At 35.5% G+C, this 22027-nt stretch overlaps 1 protein-coding gene across 5 annotated transcripts in view; it reads left to right on the top strand.

Moving 5' to 3' along the window:
* Positions 1-22027, top strand: part of PDE4D (phosphodiesterase 4D) — a 651373-nt gene that overhangs the window by 531012 nt on the left and 98334 nt on the right. For all 5 annotated transcript variants that reach the window (XM_035310825.1, XM_035310824.1, XM_035310828.1 and 2 more), the window contains 3 exons: positions 1556-1592; positions 6558-6631; positions 8034-8083. In XM_035310825.1, coding sequence (XP_035166716.1) covers positions 1556-1592; positions 6558-6631; positions 8034-8083 — 161 coding nt within the window. The remainder of the gene's footprint in view (positions 1-1555; positions 1593-6557; positions 6632-8033; positions 8084-22027) is intronic.

Raw genomic sequence — 22027 nt, 5'->3', positions numbered from 1 at the left:
CATCAGCCTGACTATAAGAAGTAACAATTTTGTTTCCTTTTAGTCAGGATCAAAAAAGGAAGAGATCTGATCTTTCCATTACCTGAAAATCTGTGTTAAATGCCACATATTCCTTAATTTCCACAGAAGAGTCATCAGTTTTCCTAGTTCTTTGCTTTATCAGAAATGCAGAAAAATTCTGTTCCACTTCTGAAGGGAAGATCGAGAAGAGGATTTTTCTCCCTGACTGCCTGAGGAAGTCATTGTTGTTGGAATGCTTCATTAAATGATATTTATGCAGAAGTGGTTAGGATTTGGTGAAAACTTTCCACTTGATTGGACAGTGATCCTCACACTAAACCAAAAGAAACATGGCACCATGGGAGTAACTTAGAGGCTTTAATTGTCTCATGAAACAAAATCCAATTGGTTATTATAGACATAATGAATCATCCCAGGGCATTAACAAGGGAGTTAATGACCAGCTGGTTTTAAGAGCTCTTTTCATTTTCATAGGGTCATGAAAATATCATGAAATGCCTTAAACCTTGATTTGACACTGTGTTATTAAATGCTCATACTTCATGTTTAAATAACCTGAAAACAGCACCAAAGCAATGGTATTTCTGCTGAATAATTTCAGGTCCAAATACAACTTAGAACTTATCATGGCAAATTCACTGCAGGAAAATACAGTCACATAGGATTTTTGTCTTTGGAATTTTTATTTTCATCTTGATTGCTGCCATGTACTTGATATGATAACTGAAAACTCCAAGTTTTTCCTCCCCACACATTTCAGATGAGACTGGGCAACTATCCATGCTTCAGTCTCCCATCAGTTTCTTCCTGCAGTTGTCCAGTGTTCCCTTAGCCCTACATGTGACTACACGTGGTACTTTGTGTGCAACTTCAATATTTTATTCATGAGGCAAGCGGGAATAACTTCACAGCATAAGCCAATGTCTCTGTGCAAGTGTTTCAGCACAGAAGTGAAGAAACCCCTCTTCTCCTGCCTCCCTTCTCTGCTACAGCACGTCATCCCGACACCTTGCCCTACGTCAGCCAGTGTGGAGTGGGTGAGGTTGCCACAGCAACAGCACACTCTTGGTTACACCCCCTGTAACAACATGATTGTGAGTCAGTTCAAAAGTTTTACTAGGTTTTTATTAGTCTGTGATGCACTGCCCAGTCATCTGCAGTTACTCGCCTGGCCCCTGCTCACAAACCTGCTAGCAACCCTTAATGTAATCGCTTTCAGTGTTCTCCTTTTGTTCTTTGGGACGAAATCTCTGCAGGTCTGTCCCAGGCAGTCACCTGCACAGAAAGCTGTGCAGAAACTGGTTGGTTCATCAGCCGTCCCATAGATACCCAGGTAATTGGGCAATAACTAATTTGGTGTTTGCTTTTCAAAAGAATCTGTGAAGCAACGGTAGTGTGTAACCGTTGAAGAGCAAACCTGGACTAACCCACAGTGCATTGTAAAACCTCATTTTCTCTCTGTTAAAGTAGTAGCAGTGAGATGACTAGTGAGATTTCACTAATATCTAACTTCCAACTTTGCTCATTTTTTCAGACATGGAGATGACTTGATTGTGACACCATTTGCTCAGGTAGGCACAATTTTGCCTTATTTCTCATATGATCTTGCAACCTAAAGTCCAGGAGGCCGAAACAGTTCTTTTCCACTGCTAATATTACATAAGATTTGTTTGCATGAAACAGGAAAAACCTCCCTAAACAAACACCTGTATACCTTTGACTCTCTTATGTATACCTGTATGCTCTGTATCTTTTTAAATGTTTATTGTTCTTTTTTTCAAAAAAACTGAAAAGTTGAAGTGCAAGAACACAAAAGACATGTTAGGTTCCAGGGTATTCAAATACTGTAGCAGACAGTCATGATGAAGACAAACCTTTATTCTCTTATTATACTGCAGTTTACAATGACAATGCCTTATGATTTTTTTTATGCATTCAATACAAGGTAAGTTTTAGATGCAAGATAAGCTTTACCCAGAATACTTATGTTCTTTTACACAATAAAATCTATTTGATTTTTATTTTAAGATTTTATGTTCTATAAAATATCAAATCAAAAATCTTAGTAATTTAGATCTAATCTAGTAATTTTGCTTTTTAGCAGCAGAGCTGTCTTGTCATGTATGCAAAGTAAATGTTGATATTCCTTGAACTCATGATAGGTACCCTGTAATAGACAGGAAGGAAAGTTAATTCAGTGGAAGTACAGAAAAAATAAATCTCGATGTCATAAGTAATTGAAGGTGAATGGAAAGAGAAATGTTGAGACACGACAATTTCAAGTATGAATAATGGGTCCAACTTTAGTCTAAATACACAGGTTGCTTTGGTCTGTTGCATACAATGAATATTTATTTATAGGTAATTGTAGTGTAACTTAACTGATAAAGTTAGTTGTGGTGTCCTTTCAGTTCATTTCAGTTTCATTACAGTTCAGATACTGCATCTTCATATATGAAGATGGTTGATCAAAACCTTAATATGGTTGATCAAAACCTTAATATGAAGATTACCTTCATCTTTTAATAGCAGAGAATAGGTTGAGTCTGGGCCTTTTTAACTGTGCTTTATGACTTCCCAAATGGTAAACATACTTAAGAGAAGAAAGAGAAGAAATTACAGTACAAACAAAAAGGGGGAGGAAAAAAAAAAAAAAAAAGTAAAATCACTTCTGGGTTCCATTAGTCCTTCAGGAAACATAAAAACACTAACTCTTAAGCAGAGAAAAAATTCAAATTATATGATGGTCAAAAAATCCAGTAGTTTAGTTGAGTTTATGTTCATTTTCATCTGAATTTTATTACAAATTTCATTACAAATTATGTCACATAGATGTATGCCTAGAAAATCAGTAAGTGTTACACCTTTTTTCATCTGGTACAAAACACCCTATTTGTGTCAAGGACAGCTTGGTACTCCTGTGGGCATAGACAGACATGCTTCAGCAATTGGAGCAGGAGTAGTTGCACCAAGTTGCTCTAATACGTTATGTGAGGTGTTGTTTTTTTTTTTTTTTTACTGTTTCAATGCAAAACCCAGTTAGCAGTGGCTTAAATTAACCTGTTTTCATTTGCATTGGAGAGGAGAAAGAACACTCACAGGGTGAGCTATCACATCATATTCCCCAACATAAGAAGAATTGATAAGCATTTGAGAAATGGTGCCTAACAGAGGGGACATGATGTCTAATTAGACTCTTAGGAAAAACTTAGGCCTTATTTAAGAATGATTTCAGTACGCAAAATCCTATCCCGGGGCCTGTTCACAAATTATATCTGCAGATGAACATAGGACTCATTCCTCTGAGTTACATTAGCAGCATTAGGATCTCACACAGGACTTCAGAAATTGTGTCCCATATGCCAGTACAATGTCTATACATCACACAAAACAGCTTTTAGCTTTGTTTAATGTCCTCTTCTTAGTAAGAGCAATACTTCAACATGTAAATGCATTTTTGTATTGTAAACAGCCAAAGCCGTCTGGTGACACCAGGTATTGGAATGCATGATCCATTTATTTGAAAACATTCATATTTTCTTCCATTGATCAGGAAGGATGTTTCATCCAACTGTGAGCCACCAGGTGGTAATAACTCCAGTTTTAGCTTTTCGATTACTGTTCAGCACATTACCATGGCAGTGTGGTTGCATTCATTACTGTAGGCAGCATGGCATGCTGTGTCCCTCACACAGAATCTGCCCCCAAGACAATTTACTATTTTTACCAGAAATGAGATTCAGTAAACCAGATATAAAAATTGTCTTAAGTATAATATTAGTTGTGCTTCCCTGGGTTATAATATAAAGAAACTGCTATAATTTAATTATTAGAATTTCAGCTTTCAAAATAAAATAATTTGAGTGATTTGAAATTGAATGACCAAATTTTTTATAATCAAAGAAGTCTGATTTTTTTAAAGTTCACTAATGACTGTATATACCTTTATTTTTGAAATTATATTAGTTATTTAGAGATTAAACCTCAAAGAGCTTTGCAGACTGGTTGCTTTTTTGCTCACAGATCTAACTCTGGAAACATTAAGCACAAGTGGGAGCTCTGTGAACAGAGAAACTGTCATTTAATATATTTAATATCATAGATACATAGATACATAGATATTTACACTTTGACACAATAAATCAATTTGTTTGGCTGCACTGAATTCTGGAGCTAATGGCCAGTTTTAGTTGTCATTTGGATAATCTTTTATATTTATCTGGGGACCTCTTGCTTTTGCAGAATGTGTCAAAATATGTATGCACTATGGTATTGTAGCAGGAATGCAGATACTGCCCATTTTATCCCTGGACCTACAAAACAGATTTCTAACCCTCCAGAAGAACAAATAGGAGGACTTAAGAGCTGAATAATCCAGTCTCCACTTTCTGGAAAAAGAGGGACTCATAATGTCTCAGACAGTGGAAAAACCTAGACAATGTGAATAGTGGCGAGCATGGCACTGAGACTCCCTCACATCTGTTTGGGGACCTGAGTGTGGGTCTAGTTGTGCTCATTAACTTCCAGTCATAACTGGCCCTGAGCGATCTGGCAGCTCTGCACACTCCTTCCTCCAGGACCCCAGGTGTTCAGTATCATATTAGTTCAGATGCAACTCATTTCAATGAGGTTCATGTTATCATGTGGGATTGTGTCTAGCCTACTAACCTTTCTGAAACCGAGTTCCATGCAGCAGGTACAGTCATTCATTTCACCCTATTGGAGGCTGGGAGCTAATAGGCATGGATGCGTTTGAGGAGGCTTGCTGAACAGTCATGTAGCTACAGTTGTGCTTGCTCCCAGTTCTCCATGTACCTTGAATATGCAGAGAATTTCAGTGCACCAGGGATTATTGAGGAGGAACCTGCAACCAGGAAAACTGACTATGCTTTTTCATGGCCTGAGACATCTCTGAGAGCCACATAGATATGTTTATGTAGTACAGTGCTTCCCATAATAATAGTAGCACATACAAGCAATTTCAGCATCCTGGCACACATAGAGCAGAACCCAGGCACACTGACCAAAGAAAAATGAAAAGTGGCCGCAGTCACTAAAACATGTTTCTCCTTAACAGACCCAACATTTTTCCTTTCCTGTCTGTTCACCTGCAACTCATCCTTTCCTTTTAGAATATTTTAAGACTTCAGCAGTTTTCCTTTGTATTTAGTGTATTTTTTAAAAAACTTTTGAACTCTAACATCTTTCTCCTTCTTCCACTTCATGCCACATTTCCATCTGTGTATATAAAACATCTAAATATAACATTTGTTATTGTCAAATATATATAACCTGGGCATGCAAATTTGATGGCACAAATAATTATTTGAATTCAGTTCTTAATGTAGAATATGCTATTTTGCCTCCCAATCTCTTGAAAGAAAAATATAGTGGAATGAATTAGGCAATAAATTTATTATCTCAGCACATTTATGAATTACCTACAATAATCACTTGAATACCTCCAGTGATGATTATCTCTGGCATATTTTCTATTATGAGATTTTCCTTCATTTCTCTCCAACCCCCTTTCTACATCATGTATAAATTCAAGTGTTTTGTGGAAAGAGGGCTGTATCTTCCATGACTTAGATCTCTGAAAGCCAAATTCCCATACCCACCTTTGTTGTTCTCTAAAATGCCAGCACCGGTTCACCAGGGAACCAGAATAATCTGTGCTGAGGAGCAGCAGTGGGTAACTACCACAAAGACACAGTGATTAATTTTGTTGCCTTCGCCCATTCCCAGTCTGGTTTTACGTAATTCACAGTTCCCTCTCTTGACATCAGCTGAACTGCCTCTCCATAGTCAGAGATGTATCCTGTTGTCCTTACATAGTGCAAAATTTGTTGCGTTTATCCAACTCCTTCAGCAGGGAATGCCTATGCCACTTAGACAAAGAAAACACTTTGCTGCTTCCTCTAGCTGCTGTCTTGCATAAAAATAAGTCCAGAAAGTGAGTACTCCATTTTCCCAATGTGTAGAGCTTGTAGATTTGTGCCTATAGGCATTTCCTACCTGCTCAGGTGATACCTTCCTCTTATCTGTCCTTCTGTACTGTCTCCAAATGAATTCAGCCCCTTAAAGGAGACACTTTTTATTTTTCCTGCCAGTCTAGACAGTCTAATTCCCTTTGTCCTTTGAGATTTGTGGGGGCTGAACTGCAAATGGAAAAAATCAGCAATCATTTCTTATGTATGAAGTATTAGGTTTGAATGGGCTATTATTGTCCAAACACGAATTCTTTTATGGTCATTTTAGAGAATTTAGTATTTTGTGAAAAACTTTTCCTCCTCTTAAGTAAGTCTGTCTTTAAACAAATAATGAGTTGTTATGAGGGAAAAAAGAAATAAACTATTGTCCTTGTATTACAGACATGTTGTTGTTAAGTAATGGTCAAAGGCTTCAGACAACCAACCCTGGAAACCTTTTATGTTTTGCAACGTCCTTTCATTTTTCTTTCAGTACAGTGGATTGTAGCTAACTCAGTCTTACCTGTGCAGAAATTTAGACTGAAACCATTTTGTATGTTTCAGGTGCTGGCAAGCCTACGTACTGTACGGAATAACTTTGCTGCATTAACCAATTTACAAGATCGGGCACCCAGCAAGTGAGTGTCAATTTTTGGCCACTACACTTTTTGCAGTGGTATATTTAAATTGTAAACTAGGAATAACAATTAAATGTTACAAATTTCAGTTTGTGTCACCAAGATTGTATAAAACATGTGATGACTAAAGACTTTATTAATTCCTTAAAGCTACTATACTTGATAGCTGAGACAGCAGCCCCCTTGCCTACTAACTGCTCTTGCACTGCTGTCCCTGCATAAATTTTGAGTGGTTTGTGAGTGTGTGTGTCTGTGTGTGTGTGTGTGTGTGTGCAATTTCTATGATTTTCAATAAATTAGTCATAGGCCAAATATCATTCAGAAGTGATCATTGAGGCAAAGAGTATGAGTTGTGCAAATGAATGAAAGTGAGCATACAGCTACACTCACTGTGAGCTACTTGCATGATCCAGAGCTAGAAATCATCCAAAATAATGACGTCCTACATATCCACAGTAGTTCATGATTATAATGAGACATTATAAATATGACCTTTCTCCAATTCTGGTACAGAATCATAGCTAACATTAACCTTAGTTAAACTGGCAAGTTTTGTAATGAAGGAATTTTACTTATACAAAATGTGTGTCTCCAGAAATTAGAAGTAGTTAGTATTCATGGAAGCTCATTCCCATAGCAGTGTCGTAGAATCATAGAATGGCTCAGCTTGGAAGAGACCTCAAAGATCATCCAGTTCCAACGCCCCTGCCATAGGCAGGGACACCACCCACTATATCAGGTTGCTCAGGGGCTATTCTAACCTGGTCTTGAACACCTCCAGGGATGGAGCATCAGTTTCTCACTGAAGACTTCAGTACCTAAAGACAGCTGCCTATCATTGCATATGCAATGCTGTAGAAAGATAATTCCAGGCCCCTTGGTTGGAATATTCAGCCCCTGCTTGCAGTCATCCATACATCCCTAAGCAGCTGTGTCAGTTCAGCAAATTCTAGCTTTATCATTGAGCAAATGATTCCACTGTGCTGTTTGTCCTAAAGATTATTGTGAAATGTATATGCAAAATAGCAAATGAACTTAAAACTAATTTTTGCTATAAGAATTTATCTCATATAAGAGAACATGGGTAGTGAAAGCCTTGTAAGAATAATAATTATGTATATAGACCAAACTTTAAGCTGTGTACAAACTCTAGCTATGATTAAGCAGGTTTTTAACAAACTTATAAATATCCCTGATGAAGTTCCCAATCTGCAGAAAGATTTGAGCATCAGATGTGAATTCCTTTCTTTGTTAGAAAGAAATAGCTAAATGAACTCTCTTTGTTTATGCTAGTGTGTTTCAGTCCCAAATAAATTCTAAAGGAAAAGTGTTTCCTATTATTGGTCAAGGATTCAACCACCTGTGAGTTTATCAGGCTTATAACTCTTTTTATTTTTTTTAGACGGTCACCAATGTGTAACCAACCATCCATTAACAAAGCAACTATAACAGGTAAGAAACCAGTATGGGTTTCTAAAGTTAATATTTGCTTATAAAAATGAAAGTCTCACTAAAAACTGAATTTTGTAATAATACTCTTATACTATTTCATAGCCTGTTATATTAAGAAGAATTTGAGTCATGTGGTGACTCAAATTGGTGGCTTTTGGTGTTATATCATGTTGGTTTTCTGATTTCTGTCTCATTATTCTATTTTAATTTATTTCCCAAACTGTTTTTTGTTTGCTTGTTTGTTTGTTTGTTCGTTTGTTTTAATATGATGGTCTTTGCACTCCATTATCTCTTCAAATACAACTGTGTGACTGTGTCATGATTACCTTCATTAATAACTTTTTGCAATGAAAAATAGTAGAGTGAACTAGTATGAGGAATGCATTGATTTTTCATCTGGGACTGGAGTTCTGTAGCTATTATGAGGCAGTCTTGGCATTACGTACCCTTAGGCAATAACGAGACATTTTGAAAACTGACTTTTCTGATATAGAACTGTAGATTTTAATTCTATAACATTTGTAGATGCATAAAAGGAAATTCTTTATAATAGAGTATTATTTCTAAAGAACTATTTACTTGGAAACAGGATCAGGATCATAAGGTGTGGTGGTTTAGAATGCATAAACACTTTTGAAAATTTTACCGTGCAGTACTTTTGGTTATTATCATGGCAACTTGGTCTTGGACAATTTTATGGGAACATACTTTTTTGACCTTGTATTTTTTGTATTATATTAATACATGTATTCTTACTCCATGTAGTCTTCCAAGTTTTCATTCTCTATGGCTTAATGACAGAGTGAAAGGATTTGCTTTGCCTCTTAGTGAGATCATACAGGTCCTTACTATACAAGCAATTTATCATTTAAAGCAAGACCTTATTGTTTCCAGTATTTTCAGTGTATATTTTTTTCCAGGTAGATCTTGGCTTGATTTTTACTGATCCTCTGCAAAGCTCCTCTCTTTTTGTGTGATAATGGGATAGTAAGTAAAGTAGGAAATTATACTTCAGCTTTTTTGAAGAGAACTGTGCCTTTGTCATGTTAATAATCTCTTTCCTTAAGCTCTGGATAGTGGTAACATCATTACTTCTTTCATCTATCCTCAAACAATATCCATATATCCCTCTAAAAGATCCAGTCTTGGGAGATCTGTACTATTGTATTCTCCAAAGAACTCTATGTGTAATGTGAGCACTTGTATGGGCTTATCAGGGAACATGGGGTTAAATCTTTTTAAATCCATTCTATGCACAGAAAATCATCCTTAGTTAGGAATGTTTTGCAATCATACTTAAATTCATGGTAATTAAATAAACAGGGAGGGGAGAAAGATGAATACATAGATCTGTCATGATCTGCTTCACTTGCCTGTAACAGCTATAATAATAATCGTTTGTTAATGTATTACTTTAAGAGTAATTTTGGGTGTTGTTTTCAAATTACTAACCATGAGACATCTCAATTATTGAGAGATGCTACATCTATTTTTAACCATGGATTTTGTGACCCAGAAGTCTGTTATCCGAACTGGAGACAGAAATTTTAAAAAGTAGGATTCTTTCTTTGGTTCCAAGGTGCTAACTTTAGAACATCTACAACACAGTAAAATCCCTGCCAGTAACAGAAAATGTGATAGTCAGAATAGAAGACACGCATGCATGTGAACATTCAAGGAGCTTACCTTACATGATCTCCCCCAGTGGTTTGCCTGAGGACAGCTTCTCTTCTTCAGCAGGAGAAGCTGCTCAGGCATCAGGACCCAAGACACAATCTGCTGGAAGTTACTGTTGCTCTTTTTTAATTCCCCCCTGATCTGAAGGTTTCCATTCAGCTAATCCCTAGAGTGCACAGTACTTGTCAGAAGCAATACATCAACTGAGGTTTTAATGTTTGGAAGGAAGGTGGTGTAGTCAGTGGTGCAGTTAATATAGAAAATGTTTCTGTGCCAAGAAGTTTAAAGGAAGCAAGAGTGGAAGGTAAAGAATAGCAAGGATAATTTAATTTCTTTGAGTTCAATCTGATTCTACAGAGATGCTGCTGGAGCTGTTGTGCCCAATTATGCATTGAACTAGCTGAGTTGGGGCCTCTGTGCATTGGATATAAGTGGCTAAAAGACATCAATGATACAGAAAAAAATATTACGCTACTATAAAGGATGAAAATGGCTACAATTCACTTTGACTGCTGAATGGATATTGAGGCTGGGTACTATTTTGACTGAATGGGTTTTCCCATTCTTAGTCACTGTTGTTGGTGGTTTTTTTTTTTTTTGTTTGTTTGTTTGTTTGTTTTGTTTTGTTTTGTTTTGTTGCATTTCCATAGAAACAGATTTCATGGCATATGCACAGAAGTATGCATAGATGCTTTCTTAAAGCACATATAATGTTAGTAAAACACATTGCACAATGGCACTATACCAAAGAGAAAGATATATTACAATTTTTTTTTTTTTTTTTTTTTTCCTGCTCTTCTTAGAATGATTAAAAATCCTTTTGGATGCTCCTATGCTTTTTGAATTTTACTTGGGAATATTTGTAATGTAGCTTGTGCAGAGTCCTTCCTGCTGAAAAATCCACCCAGTCATGCTGTTCTCAGAGTTCATAGAACCAAGTATCCAGTCACCAAACAGGTAGATCCCATCAGATCATCCAGACAGCACAGCTAGCAATTTTGGCAAGAACTGATCATGACTGCAACAAACTAGGCGACTGGAAGACATAGTGCCACTAAAGAATGTTGATACTAAAACAGAAATAGACACAAAAGGTGGAAGTTTTATGTTGCTAAGCTTCCTGAAAGTGTCATCTTCCAGGAAAGGTAAAAGTGTAGTAAGACAGAACTGTTACAGACCATATGGGAAAAATAATAAAGATAAAAGGGGATTTGGTAAAGCAAAGTTGACTCAAGTAGCAAGAGCAAAATTCTCGCCTTGCGATGAAAAATGATTTTTTGCTATTTTAAGAATTGACCCTGAGGTAGAAAAGTTTGAGAAAATCCATTAAGAAAAAAGTAGGAAACTGTGTAATAGAGAATGAAGCAGCATGGGAATAAAATATTTAAATTGTTAGAAGCAATAGCAGCCATAGCAGCCTGGAAGTTAGTATCATCTTTAACTGTGAATATGTAGAAGCCAATGATTAAAATATGGCTCGTTCTATTTGATATATCCACATTAATCCCTTTAGGAAACTGTTGACAGAAGCCAATAAATATTAGTAGCATACTTGATCTTCATTGTAAAACAAGTATCCTACAGCATGTTGGGTGTACAGGTAAATTAGGGGGTAGGAGGTGGGAATTTTTCATGTACTGATAAACTTCTTAGATAGCAATCTATTATCCATTTTAGATGTCTAGGATGTAGATATCTATTTTGGTGAGGCTCTTTAGAGTCCTTTTACAGTCAGTGTGAATAAGCAGACATGTAAATAGACTTATTTTAGGTGTCTTCTTTAATGGGTCCCTAAATTGGTCCCTAAACAAGCCCTTGCTGTCCTCTGTCTGAGACTAGCCTGGGATATTTCCTTTTGCTGTATGGTGATTTCTGTTGGTGTTCTGTTCTTCAACCAGAAGAGGGGTTCCTCTCACTGTGATTCATATTTTCCAAGCAATCATATGAATGGTGTTTCATTTCAAATTTATAGTAGCTCTCCTAATGCAACACATCAGTGAATTATAAATAGCATTTCATTTTCAAATTACAAACAATAACAACAAAACAACAACAACAACAAAAAACACTATTATCTGTGACTCAAGGACTGAGCTTGAAAGTTTTCATTTTTAATGAAAAAATGAGCGAGCATTGCATCTCTTGGTTACTACAGTTCTAGTATATGTGCTTCTAGCTGAAAGTACAACGAGCTATGAAGGAACCATATAAAGTCTTTCTTCACGTACATTTAAAATAGATAGGATATTTCACAGATTCTCTGCCCGCTCATGACAATTTTCAAACTCAGTCTGCCAGATGCTTTAGATGTTTTTAGATGCTTTTAGGTACAAAGAATACATGCAAAAGGCGGCAAGTTTGTCCAGAAGAAGTTTCTGGGCCTTAAAATACTTTGTTATGATATGCTTTCATTGCTTCTTACTGGACTTGAGTTATACCCTTTGCATGGCTCTGCATCTTAAATCCATCATAAATCAATATCGTCTTAATTAAATGGAGCTTCTTGAATATTTTTTGTAGACTTTGTTTAACACAGTTCTTGGTTTGTATCAATTAGCTTCAGGTTTTCCAATGAAACTTATGGTTTTGAAGTGTAATCTACCAGTTTTTATTTTATGACACTGGAAGTATAATCAATCATTATTTATTTAATAAATAAATAATGTTATTTAATTAAGTGATTAGCTTGCTGTCTTTTAGTATCATGTACTTGAACAAATACCACCATGGGAAGCTAAACATCAGACTGAAACTCCTAAATATAAGCAGGTAGACAAAAGAAAAAAACAAAGTTTACATATGAAAATCTGTTGTTCATAACATATACTACTGGAAATGATAGATTATTTCGAGTTTGCATATCTCAATATAACTATCTCTCATTCATACTAGTTCTGTAACTGAATGTTTTTATTGATTAATAGTATGGAATTCCAATAGAATAATGTATTGTTCTGATTTAAATAGAAGTAACATTCGTGGTCATGAAATGCTTTAAACACTTCAAAAATCCAGAAGGCAAAGTGTTACATATCATGGTGACTCCTGAAGGACCTCACTGGACTGTAGAGTACATCACTACATGAAGATGACCTGAGCAATCTAAATGCTTTTAATTCTTTCCTGTGTCTGTGATTCAGACGGGGATAAAATGAATATAAGAATACATGAGTGGACAGAAAAAAGCAAAAGTTGCATGCCTTACAAAAAGTTACAAAAGTTGCATGCCTTACACAAGATAATTCATGCAATACCAGGGTAGTGGCTATGAGGAATATATATATGGACTTGAGTAGCTTCTAATGTCTATAAGAACTGAGGTTTAAAAAAATAAATAAATAAATCACAGATTTTTAAGAAAAGTCTCATAATACAATATCACTGCCACTTTCTAAAATGCTGAAAACTTTAGATTTCATACCCAGGTTTTAGTAGATATCCAGAACATGCGCTGTTCAAGACATAATTACATTCTATACATCACTCCTCTAGATTTAGTCAGTGGAGTTACAGTTATAACTCTCATTTTATTTGCCCACTGAATATGTTTTTATCTCATTACAGAGAAGTATTCCTACTTCACTGCCTAATATTTGGCAGAGCTGCGGTAAACATTCAGAAATTCTCACTCAATTAACCTGAGTAAAGGATGCTTTCCTGAAGCACTGCAGGAACCTGACACCATGTTTCTAAAGGGGTGTTTTATTATTATTATTATTATTATAGTAAAAAGGCTTTGTGCTTTGTGCAGAAGGTTAGACAACATATAAATGTTTTGATTTTCATAGTTTTGCTTATACTCGTGCCTCTATGGATGTTTAGAACGAATTTAACTCATCTCTGACATTTATCTTAATTTCAGGGTAAGTACCACAGGCAGTTATATTTTTGAATGTGTTTTGGAGCATTTTCACATCTTTCAACCTGTAGTAAATTCCATCTATTATTTGAGAAATTAGCAAATATATATTTGCATTCTTGCAGAAGGTGTAACAGCATACGTCACTAGCAGCTGAATTCAATAATTAGAAGTGTCATATAGCCACAACAGTCACAGGTGCATGCATGCCAGTCACCTTCAGTTTACTTCCTGGGTGAATGTTTTCAAAACTCACATTTAGAAATAGAATTCTTAGTGAGAAACAGTTAAATGCTTCCTTTTAAATTCTGCAAATGCTTTTGAATTTTTCCCATCTTTGAATTGTATGAAGATAGACATATGAATTACAAGGTATTTCTTAGATTGAAGAAAAATCATGCTCTGTGGTAGGGATTTCATGCTATGCTATATACATGTAAATGTTCTTTGTCATTGACAGTTGGATAAATAAGTAGTTTTCATTTTTGTTGCTTCTATGCAACTCAACTCCTGCCTTTAAAAAATAACAATAACAAAAAAAAAACTCTTGAAAACTCACAAGTCAGGCTAATAATCTGCAGTTTAATAATAAATTTAGATACTTGACACCAAAAGCATTGTAGAATTCAAAGTTGACTTCTCCTGCTTTCCTGCATGGCTATTCATTTTATTGTCATCTGAGCAATCCTACATATCCTCCTATGTCTGTACATCCTTTGGGAACTTAGCCATCTTCCTTAAAGAAGTAATTTCCTTCCTCAGAATAATTATTGGTGGTGTTATCTAGATCTTTGTATAGCACAGATCAATGTATAAGGTCAATTCTATTCAACTGTTGCTTTGTATTGCTGTTGGTGTTTCTGAAGCCTTTTAACATCCGCCATGCAAGTTTTGAAGTTCAGTAGGCAATTCTGAATCTGCAGAGAAAAATGCTGAGGAAAAGGTCAGCATATCTATTTTGTCCAAAAAAGGTTTCAGTAATTTAAAGCAGTTGGGACTGTTTTATAATCCACTATTTGGATGAATCAATATAAATTTGGTATTAATACATAAAATAAGAAATCAATTAGGAAAAGATCAGTAGTTCTTCATATAGAATGGAGTTTTAAAAGGCCTTGTGCATTTTTCATTATTCTGTTGTTATATAATATTGAATTTTATTTGTGGTCCACATCCTTGTTCTCTTTTAGAGTTACATAAGGCACTGATCTCAGAGCTTTACATATGGAAAGGACAACAGAAACAGATGGTTGAGACTGGAAGGAGGATTAAAATCCTAATGACTGTTCTACATGGTGTACAGTGCCTTCTTGAAAAGGTTTATTTTGATGGGTGCGTTTTTATACTAGACCTCAATTCACATGTATGTGATAAACTCTGATTATGAATCTATGTATATGTATTATGAATCTATGTTATATGCATTCTTAAGGAAAAGTTGGTGAATATTTGGGGTGATACATTATGGACTATAACTTTTTCTTTTCTTGTTGTGCCATCCAGGTAACAGAAAGAAAAAGATCTATATTGTGCAATCCAGAGTGAATATAGCTTTAGCTTGCCATGAAATTTCTCCAGCTGGTCCACGTAATTCACTAACTAGTAATGCAGGTGTCCTGTGCTTTAGCTAGTTTAAACTATTCAATTTGCAAAATGAGCTCACAGTTTTATAACAAGTGTTCTGAATAAAGAATTTATAATCGTCAGTTTCACTGAAGTCCAAATTTCCAGGTACAAATGTACTTTAAAGAGACTTCTGTATATATATATATGTATTTTTAACAATCAATAATATTTTCCATAAATAAAACAGAATTGGAAAATAGAAATATTTACATGAGCTAGTCTTTTCAGTTAATCATTAAAGGCTTTATCTAGGCCATGATAACTAAAAGGAGAGTTATCTCATTTACAGCCTTCTTATCCAGAATAAAAACAAAATCTTACTCTTTTGTGAGATATAGGGCACAAGTTACATTCAGACTGATACTCATTCATAAATCTTCTGCCCTGAATAAACAGCAAATGCAGAGAAAAACAAGGAACAGAAAAGAGAAGAGGCCACTCCCCACCCAGGCTTACACAGTCACTTTTTCACATTAAGGGGTGAAGAAGCAGCTTCTTCCATTGCACGTAGTTTGTGGGCATTTGGTATGCATAAATTTAGGCCATATTTGCCTGTTTTCTGTATTCAAACAGACAAACAAACAAAAAACTATCCCTTTGTGTTATAGTTTGTGCAGCAATATCATGTGCTATAATGAAAATGTACCTGCTTAATATTGGTTACTTGAGAAAGTAACTATTAAACTGTATTTCCCTTTAAAGCAAATAGTATTTGTGTCCCCTGTTTAGCCACTTTCTTGGTTTAGAGATGGTTATTGCTAGGGTGCAGCTGTGAAGACTTGCTGAATGCTTTCTTCATTTTCATCCACATAGTTTTAATTAATGTTGCAAAAAAAAATCTACTTGACTGGGAGAATCAAAAATCCTTTTTTTTTATATATATATATATATATATATATATATATATAGTGCTGGTTCAGATTTGCTGGGTTTGTAAAACGGTGATTAACTTTCTTGAGGCAGAACAGCAGGAAGAAGATTGACGTGGTTTTTTTATGTATCATCTCATATTCAAGGAAGTGAATAAAATCAGGCTGAAAAATAGAATAATCTCTACGTTTGACTACTGCCCAGTACTGTTTAAAAATCTCAGAAATTCAGGCTTTGTATACAGTGAAAGTATGAGAAATTATGACAGCTTTCAGGATCACCTGTGATATGTTTAATGTTTAATGTTTAAATAATGCCTTGCCCTAACCATACTAGCTGCAAAATCTTGATTTTCATTACATTATTAAAAAATGCTAAATAATGCATATTCTGAAAAGTGGTATTTTCCCCAGTACTTTATACATTTTAATGTCTGTTTTTTAACACTTATACCTGATAGCCAAATTTGTAAGCTTTCATAAAAAAAAAAAAAAAAAAAAAAAAAAAAAAAAAAAAAAAGTAACTTGCTTAAACAGAGAACCACAATCATAGTTAAAACATTCCTGGCAAGAACATCAGTGGAATTGTATCTATCAATCAATATCAGCAATAAGGAAAAAAAGAAAAAAAAAAAAAAAAGGTTGTTGTCTTTGCAGTGTGTAGACTACAACACTTGGCCCTTGCACATTATTTTTAACTTCATAACAGTTTATTTTGTTGGATATGTGGGGTTAGGGTAACAAAGAGCATAGAGACTAAAAGGCAGCACAGAGATGATCTCTGCTTGCAAACTTCATCCAGCACTTCAGATTATTTTCCTTAAGATTGCATTCTAGTACAGCCTTGATTTTAAAATACTTACACGTTTTGGAGTAGGTACTCAGTTTAAAAAGAAAACATGCGAGATATTACCGGTCATCTCAAAGAGAATTTAATATGCAACCCACATCAATTTCTGCTTCTTACCTTTATATTGGTCTCATATTTTGCTACATCAGTGAAAGTCAATATTCAGCATTTCAGCAAAACTGTCCATTTTACTGGAAAGATACGATGATAAGCTTCATATGCTTCCTCTTCTATTTTTAGCCCAGCTATGTCACTTACAATCACTGTTAATTGAGAAATGTATGTGTCAGACTGCATTTACTGTATCAATAATAATAGCAGAACAACTGAAGGAGTGAAAGGTGGTTTGTTTTGTAGGACTGAGGTGAAAAGAATCACGGAAAAACAGGACTATTGTCCCATTGGCTGACTAATATCAAAAATAAAACTGTGAAGATGTGGATTCTAGTATGACCGTTGTGTGTATTGTAAGTGCATCTTCATTTCACAACTCATCCAGCTTCTGACACCTGTGATCAGTGATACATTGTCTTCTGTCCTACAGATAGATTTTGAAAGTAGATCTCTTTTCCATTAACAGGTTACTGAGAAACTGGTCCATTAAAACCTATTCACTTTACTGAGTATCCACTTAAAAATTCAGGGCTACAATAAGTCTACCCATTAAAGTGACTAAGTTCTGCTTTTTTTTATAACCTACCTCCAGAGTATAGACCCTGAAGAAAGCCATAAATCAGAGCACCCAGCAGCCAGGGTCAGACAAGCAAGAATAACAGTTCTTCTGTTGTGGAATAGGAAGTTCTGCAGGTCCCTCTGTCCATACTCAGATAAAATGGCTAAATTATCCTCGGAGCAGTGGTCACAGTTTAGGACCTGCCCCTGCACACCTCCTCCAGGAGTGAGCATACCACCAGACTACAGTCTCAGCCTCCTTTTTACTCATTCCCTCTCTCACCTTAAGCATTTTGCATTACATCCTGCAAAGTGACTCATCTTTAGCTGGAGGGAGTAATTCATGGTCTGGCAGTAGGAAAATCTACTTGTGCATACTGCACTTTCTCAAGAATTGTGATCAAAACATTTAAGAATAAGAAATACCTAAAACTCAGGGTTCTGTTCTCAAGCCAGATGTTCTAACACCTTCATGTAAAGGTGACATTCTTCCTGTTAGGTGACTCTTCTCAGAAGACCTTTGGTGGTGGGAATCAGGTCTGCATGGAAGTAATTGTGGAGTACACCTCAGTCAATCACGTATTCAGACTTGTTCCTGTGTTAAATGCTCCCAGTTAGCTGGCTCTAGCTGGCTCAGCATATTAAATCCTTTCAGACTAGGCTTTCTGTACAGTCAGGGAAGGATGGCAGCTGTCTCAAGCCATCTGAAAGCTCTGTGGTGCCTTACCTCCCCAAGAACCTAGGCAAGCTTATATCACAAGAATCAACCAACAGGCAATATTTTGGTGTCATTATTTGCAAAAGAGGCACCACTGGGAAGCTTAACAATCCCAAATATCATATTTACTAGCTTGAAAAGAGTTGCAACAAGGAATTTAAGAGACTTGCTGTTGGGAAATAGGAGAAATGGCAGAAAGCAATGAAAGAGACAGTAGTTCTTACTGGACAGTCTTTAAATATTAAAAGCATCAGAATGTGACTTCTTTCAAACTTCCTATACAAACCATAGTTTTCTTGCAGGTTTGGATAGTTGTATGTGTAGTTCTGTTAAAAGAATTGGATTTTTTTATTTTTTATTTTTTTTTAATCATACTCCTTAATCCGCTCACAATTGAAAAGATTCAGCTCTAACTTGTGTAGAAGCAGAGCTTTTTGTACCAGGAATGTAGGTACAAAGTTGAAATAATTCCAAGCCATAATAAATCATTTTTATTTTCTGATTAAATAATAATAATAAGATGATAGAAAACAAATGGAGGTAGTCTCTCATTAGGATAATAATCTGGGAGTTTTACCTTAATAATAATTAACAAGGTAGGATTTCATCTGAGTGAGTGAATTTTGTCACTAGACAGCTTACCTACTTACCTATACTGAAGAAACAGGCAATAACTCAGGAACAAACTACAGAAATAACTACCGGATTAGCAGATGTAGAATTTTCCTGTCTATTGACATAGTATAGGAACTGACATAGTATAGGAACCCTTGACTACTTAGTCTTTAATTGAAGGAATGCAAAGATGGCTACAAGAAAAAGCCCAGAAAGAAGTCAGTGCGAAAGAAATGAAGGAGAAAACTGGAAAAAAGCTTGATGCAGACTGGTTTCCTGAGCTAAGTGTTAGTAATTGGGTACAGAAAGGTCTGACACAGGAGAAGGAACAGCTAGTGGAAAAGAAAACAATATTTGTTCTAGGAATAGTCTTTATTATTATTATTTACTATTTATCTGCTATTATTTATTATTTTATCATTATTATTTATAGTACAGTTTTTGAATCCCACTTCAGAAAGAGAAAAAGTAAAATCAGAATATAAGGCAGATTTGTTTCTTCTTTATTGGACTTTGGCAAATAGAAGCAGCAGCAATAGGAAATGAACAACCCCAGATATGCTTTTCATGTTCTGTCCTTTCTGTTTCCTAAGGAAAAAAAGACCTGTATAGTCGATTTCAGTATTTCAGCTGCAGTAATACTTTTTTTCTCTTTTTAGGTGTATAGTTTTGTTTTGTGGCATGGTGAGGTTTTTTGTTTGTTTGTTTGTTTTTTCCTTTCGGTGAATCTAGAAACATTTTTTTAGGGATAGAAGATGAAAAGGCTGTTTAAACTTTGTCATTCCCCATTCAGTCTTCAATCCTGAAAATCTATCAGACAAAGAAGGGTGCAGAGAAGGATTCTGTAGTCTTGGAGCAAACTGTGCCTTTGCAGTTGAAGACCACCTTCAGAGAAAGAGCAAGCAGCTGACATATGACGTATATGCCTTTCACACAGGAAAGCAATAGTCAGGTGGTGAAACCACTTTGTTCTCATATGCTTCTGCTACTTGGAAATGTCTGTAAGCATGTTACTTATCAGACACAGATTTTCACTGTATGATATTGTGAAACCAAAATGTGTTTTCTTTGCTCCAGCTAATTCTCATGATTTAGTCTGCAAAACCTTATTTTGCTGAGTAAAACTTCACCCTGCAGCACCAATGAGTTTATTACAGGACTTTGATCTAGTGCAGTTCTATCCTTCTTCCAGATTTATACTTTTTTGCGTTCCATATCTCATGATCTTTCCAATTTTGTTGAGGTAAGCCACTCTTTAGCAGGTATAGCTGGCAGTATGATATGAAGCAGTGATAAGCCGTAGTGGGAGAAGGTACTAGGGAGATGGGATCCTTGTGACCTCAGCATACGTTTCAAAGAAGAAAGACACAATTCTTTTGTAGAAATGCTAGTATATAAATATACCCATTGAAACACAAAGTTGATGTTCAAATGAGGAAATGTTGCTTCAACACATAATATGTTTATTGTTTATGGTATTTCAACATTCAATATGTTGTTAGGTCTCTTTCAGCATTCCATCTTGAAATACTTACCAGTTCTAACTTTTCTATGTCTCAAATTTCTGAATTTCTAAACCTCTTTTCTCCAAAGGTATTGTTAGTTTTGACTACATAATACAGTGTAGCACAGTTCTTCCAAAAATCTGTTCGATGACTGATTGTTAAAATGGATGTTTCTACTTCATAGTATATGTTGGACATACACTTCGTAGTTTACTGATGGACACTTATTTTTGAACACTGATTCTTGGGTTTGATGGTTCTGTGAGAGGCTGGTATCATAGGTTGGACAATGCCCTAGGCAACCTGATCGAGTGGGTAGCATCCCTGACCATGGCAGGGAGGGAAGAACTGTGTGATCTTTAAGATCCATTCCAATCTGAGCCATCCTATGATTCTATGATTCTTAGGCCTTCATCTCAAGCGTGGCTCGATTCTGCAGAGCTGTCTACTAGAGTCACATTTCCTTTTGCAAAACAAGAAAGGTTGACATCAACATTTGAAAGAGAAAAAAAAAAAAATAGAATAAACGTAACATATAATAGCAGTTTTCACATCTGATATAGCTCTTCTTTGAAGAAGAACTCCATACAGCCCCAAAATCAAAATAAACCATAAAATATCCTTCTTTCTCCCAAGCCGTTAGGTACGCAAAATGTTGGCTGCCATTGCAATAATCTGAAATAGATTTCTCAAATTTAAAAGGCAGATGAATTTTGATTATGTGAATGATCATGCAAATGAATGAATGAATGATCATGGACGTGAATCCAATATTTAAGGAAACTTTTGTGATTTTGTCTGAAAAAGTGTTCCTACAGCTAGGTTGATAAAATTTATTTTGAAATAATTAAAGGTATGAAACAGCTGTAGGAGTTGAATCCTTATTTAAAAGGAGTCAGGCTTACCAGTTAAACTCTGTAATGCATGCTACATAATGTAAGGGACTGAAATATCTGTAATTTATATTCCTCGAGAGCCCTTTTTTCCCCCTGAAAATCTACTGATTTTCTGTCTACACTTCCCATAGAAGTGTTAGTACAAGTGGTAACATTTTTCTTTTGTAGTTATACCACCATCCAAGAAGGGCATTTGACTTTATAATGTTCTGCATGGCTTCACCAGGTTTGCCTCTCACACTACAACACAAAGGTTTATTCTGCTTCTTTTTATACTGCTCAGCTGAGAGATGTATCCAAATTTCAACTCAACTGGCTTAAAAATAAACCATTCTTCTTTTTAATAGTGTGTAAATTAACTGTTTGTCAAATCTTTAAAATATACTCTGTTTCAGAAAACTTAACACATATAGTTAGGTCCAACAGATTTAATAGGACATAGGCTAAGGTTCAACGTGTATTTATGAGCAAAAGGATCTGCTTATTGAATTCCTGAACCTTATCACTCATTTCTTGCCTTTCTGCTCCCTGCAATATGCTATCAAGTTGGCTGTGCAGGCATACAGGGAAATAATCAAGGAGCCACACTGTCTCTTCTCTTCTCTTCTCTTCTCTTCTCTTCTCTTCTCTTCTCTTCTCTTCTCTTCTCTTCTCTTC

Source organism: Oxyura jamaicensis, chromosome Z (genome assembly GCF_011077185.1).
Source record: "Oxyura jamaicensis isolate SHBP4307 breed ruddy duck chromosome Z, BPBGC_Ojam_1.0, whole genome shotgun sequence".
Lineage (NCBI taxonomy): Eukaryota > Metazoa > Chordata > Aves > Anseriformes > Anatidae > Oxyura > Oxyura jamaicensis.
This window is presented reverse-complemented; position numbering and strand designations above follow the sequence as displayed.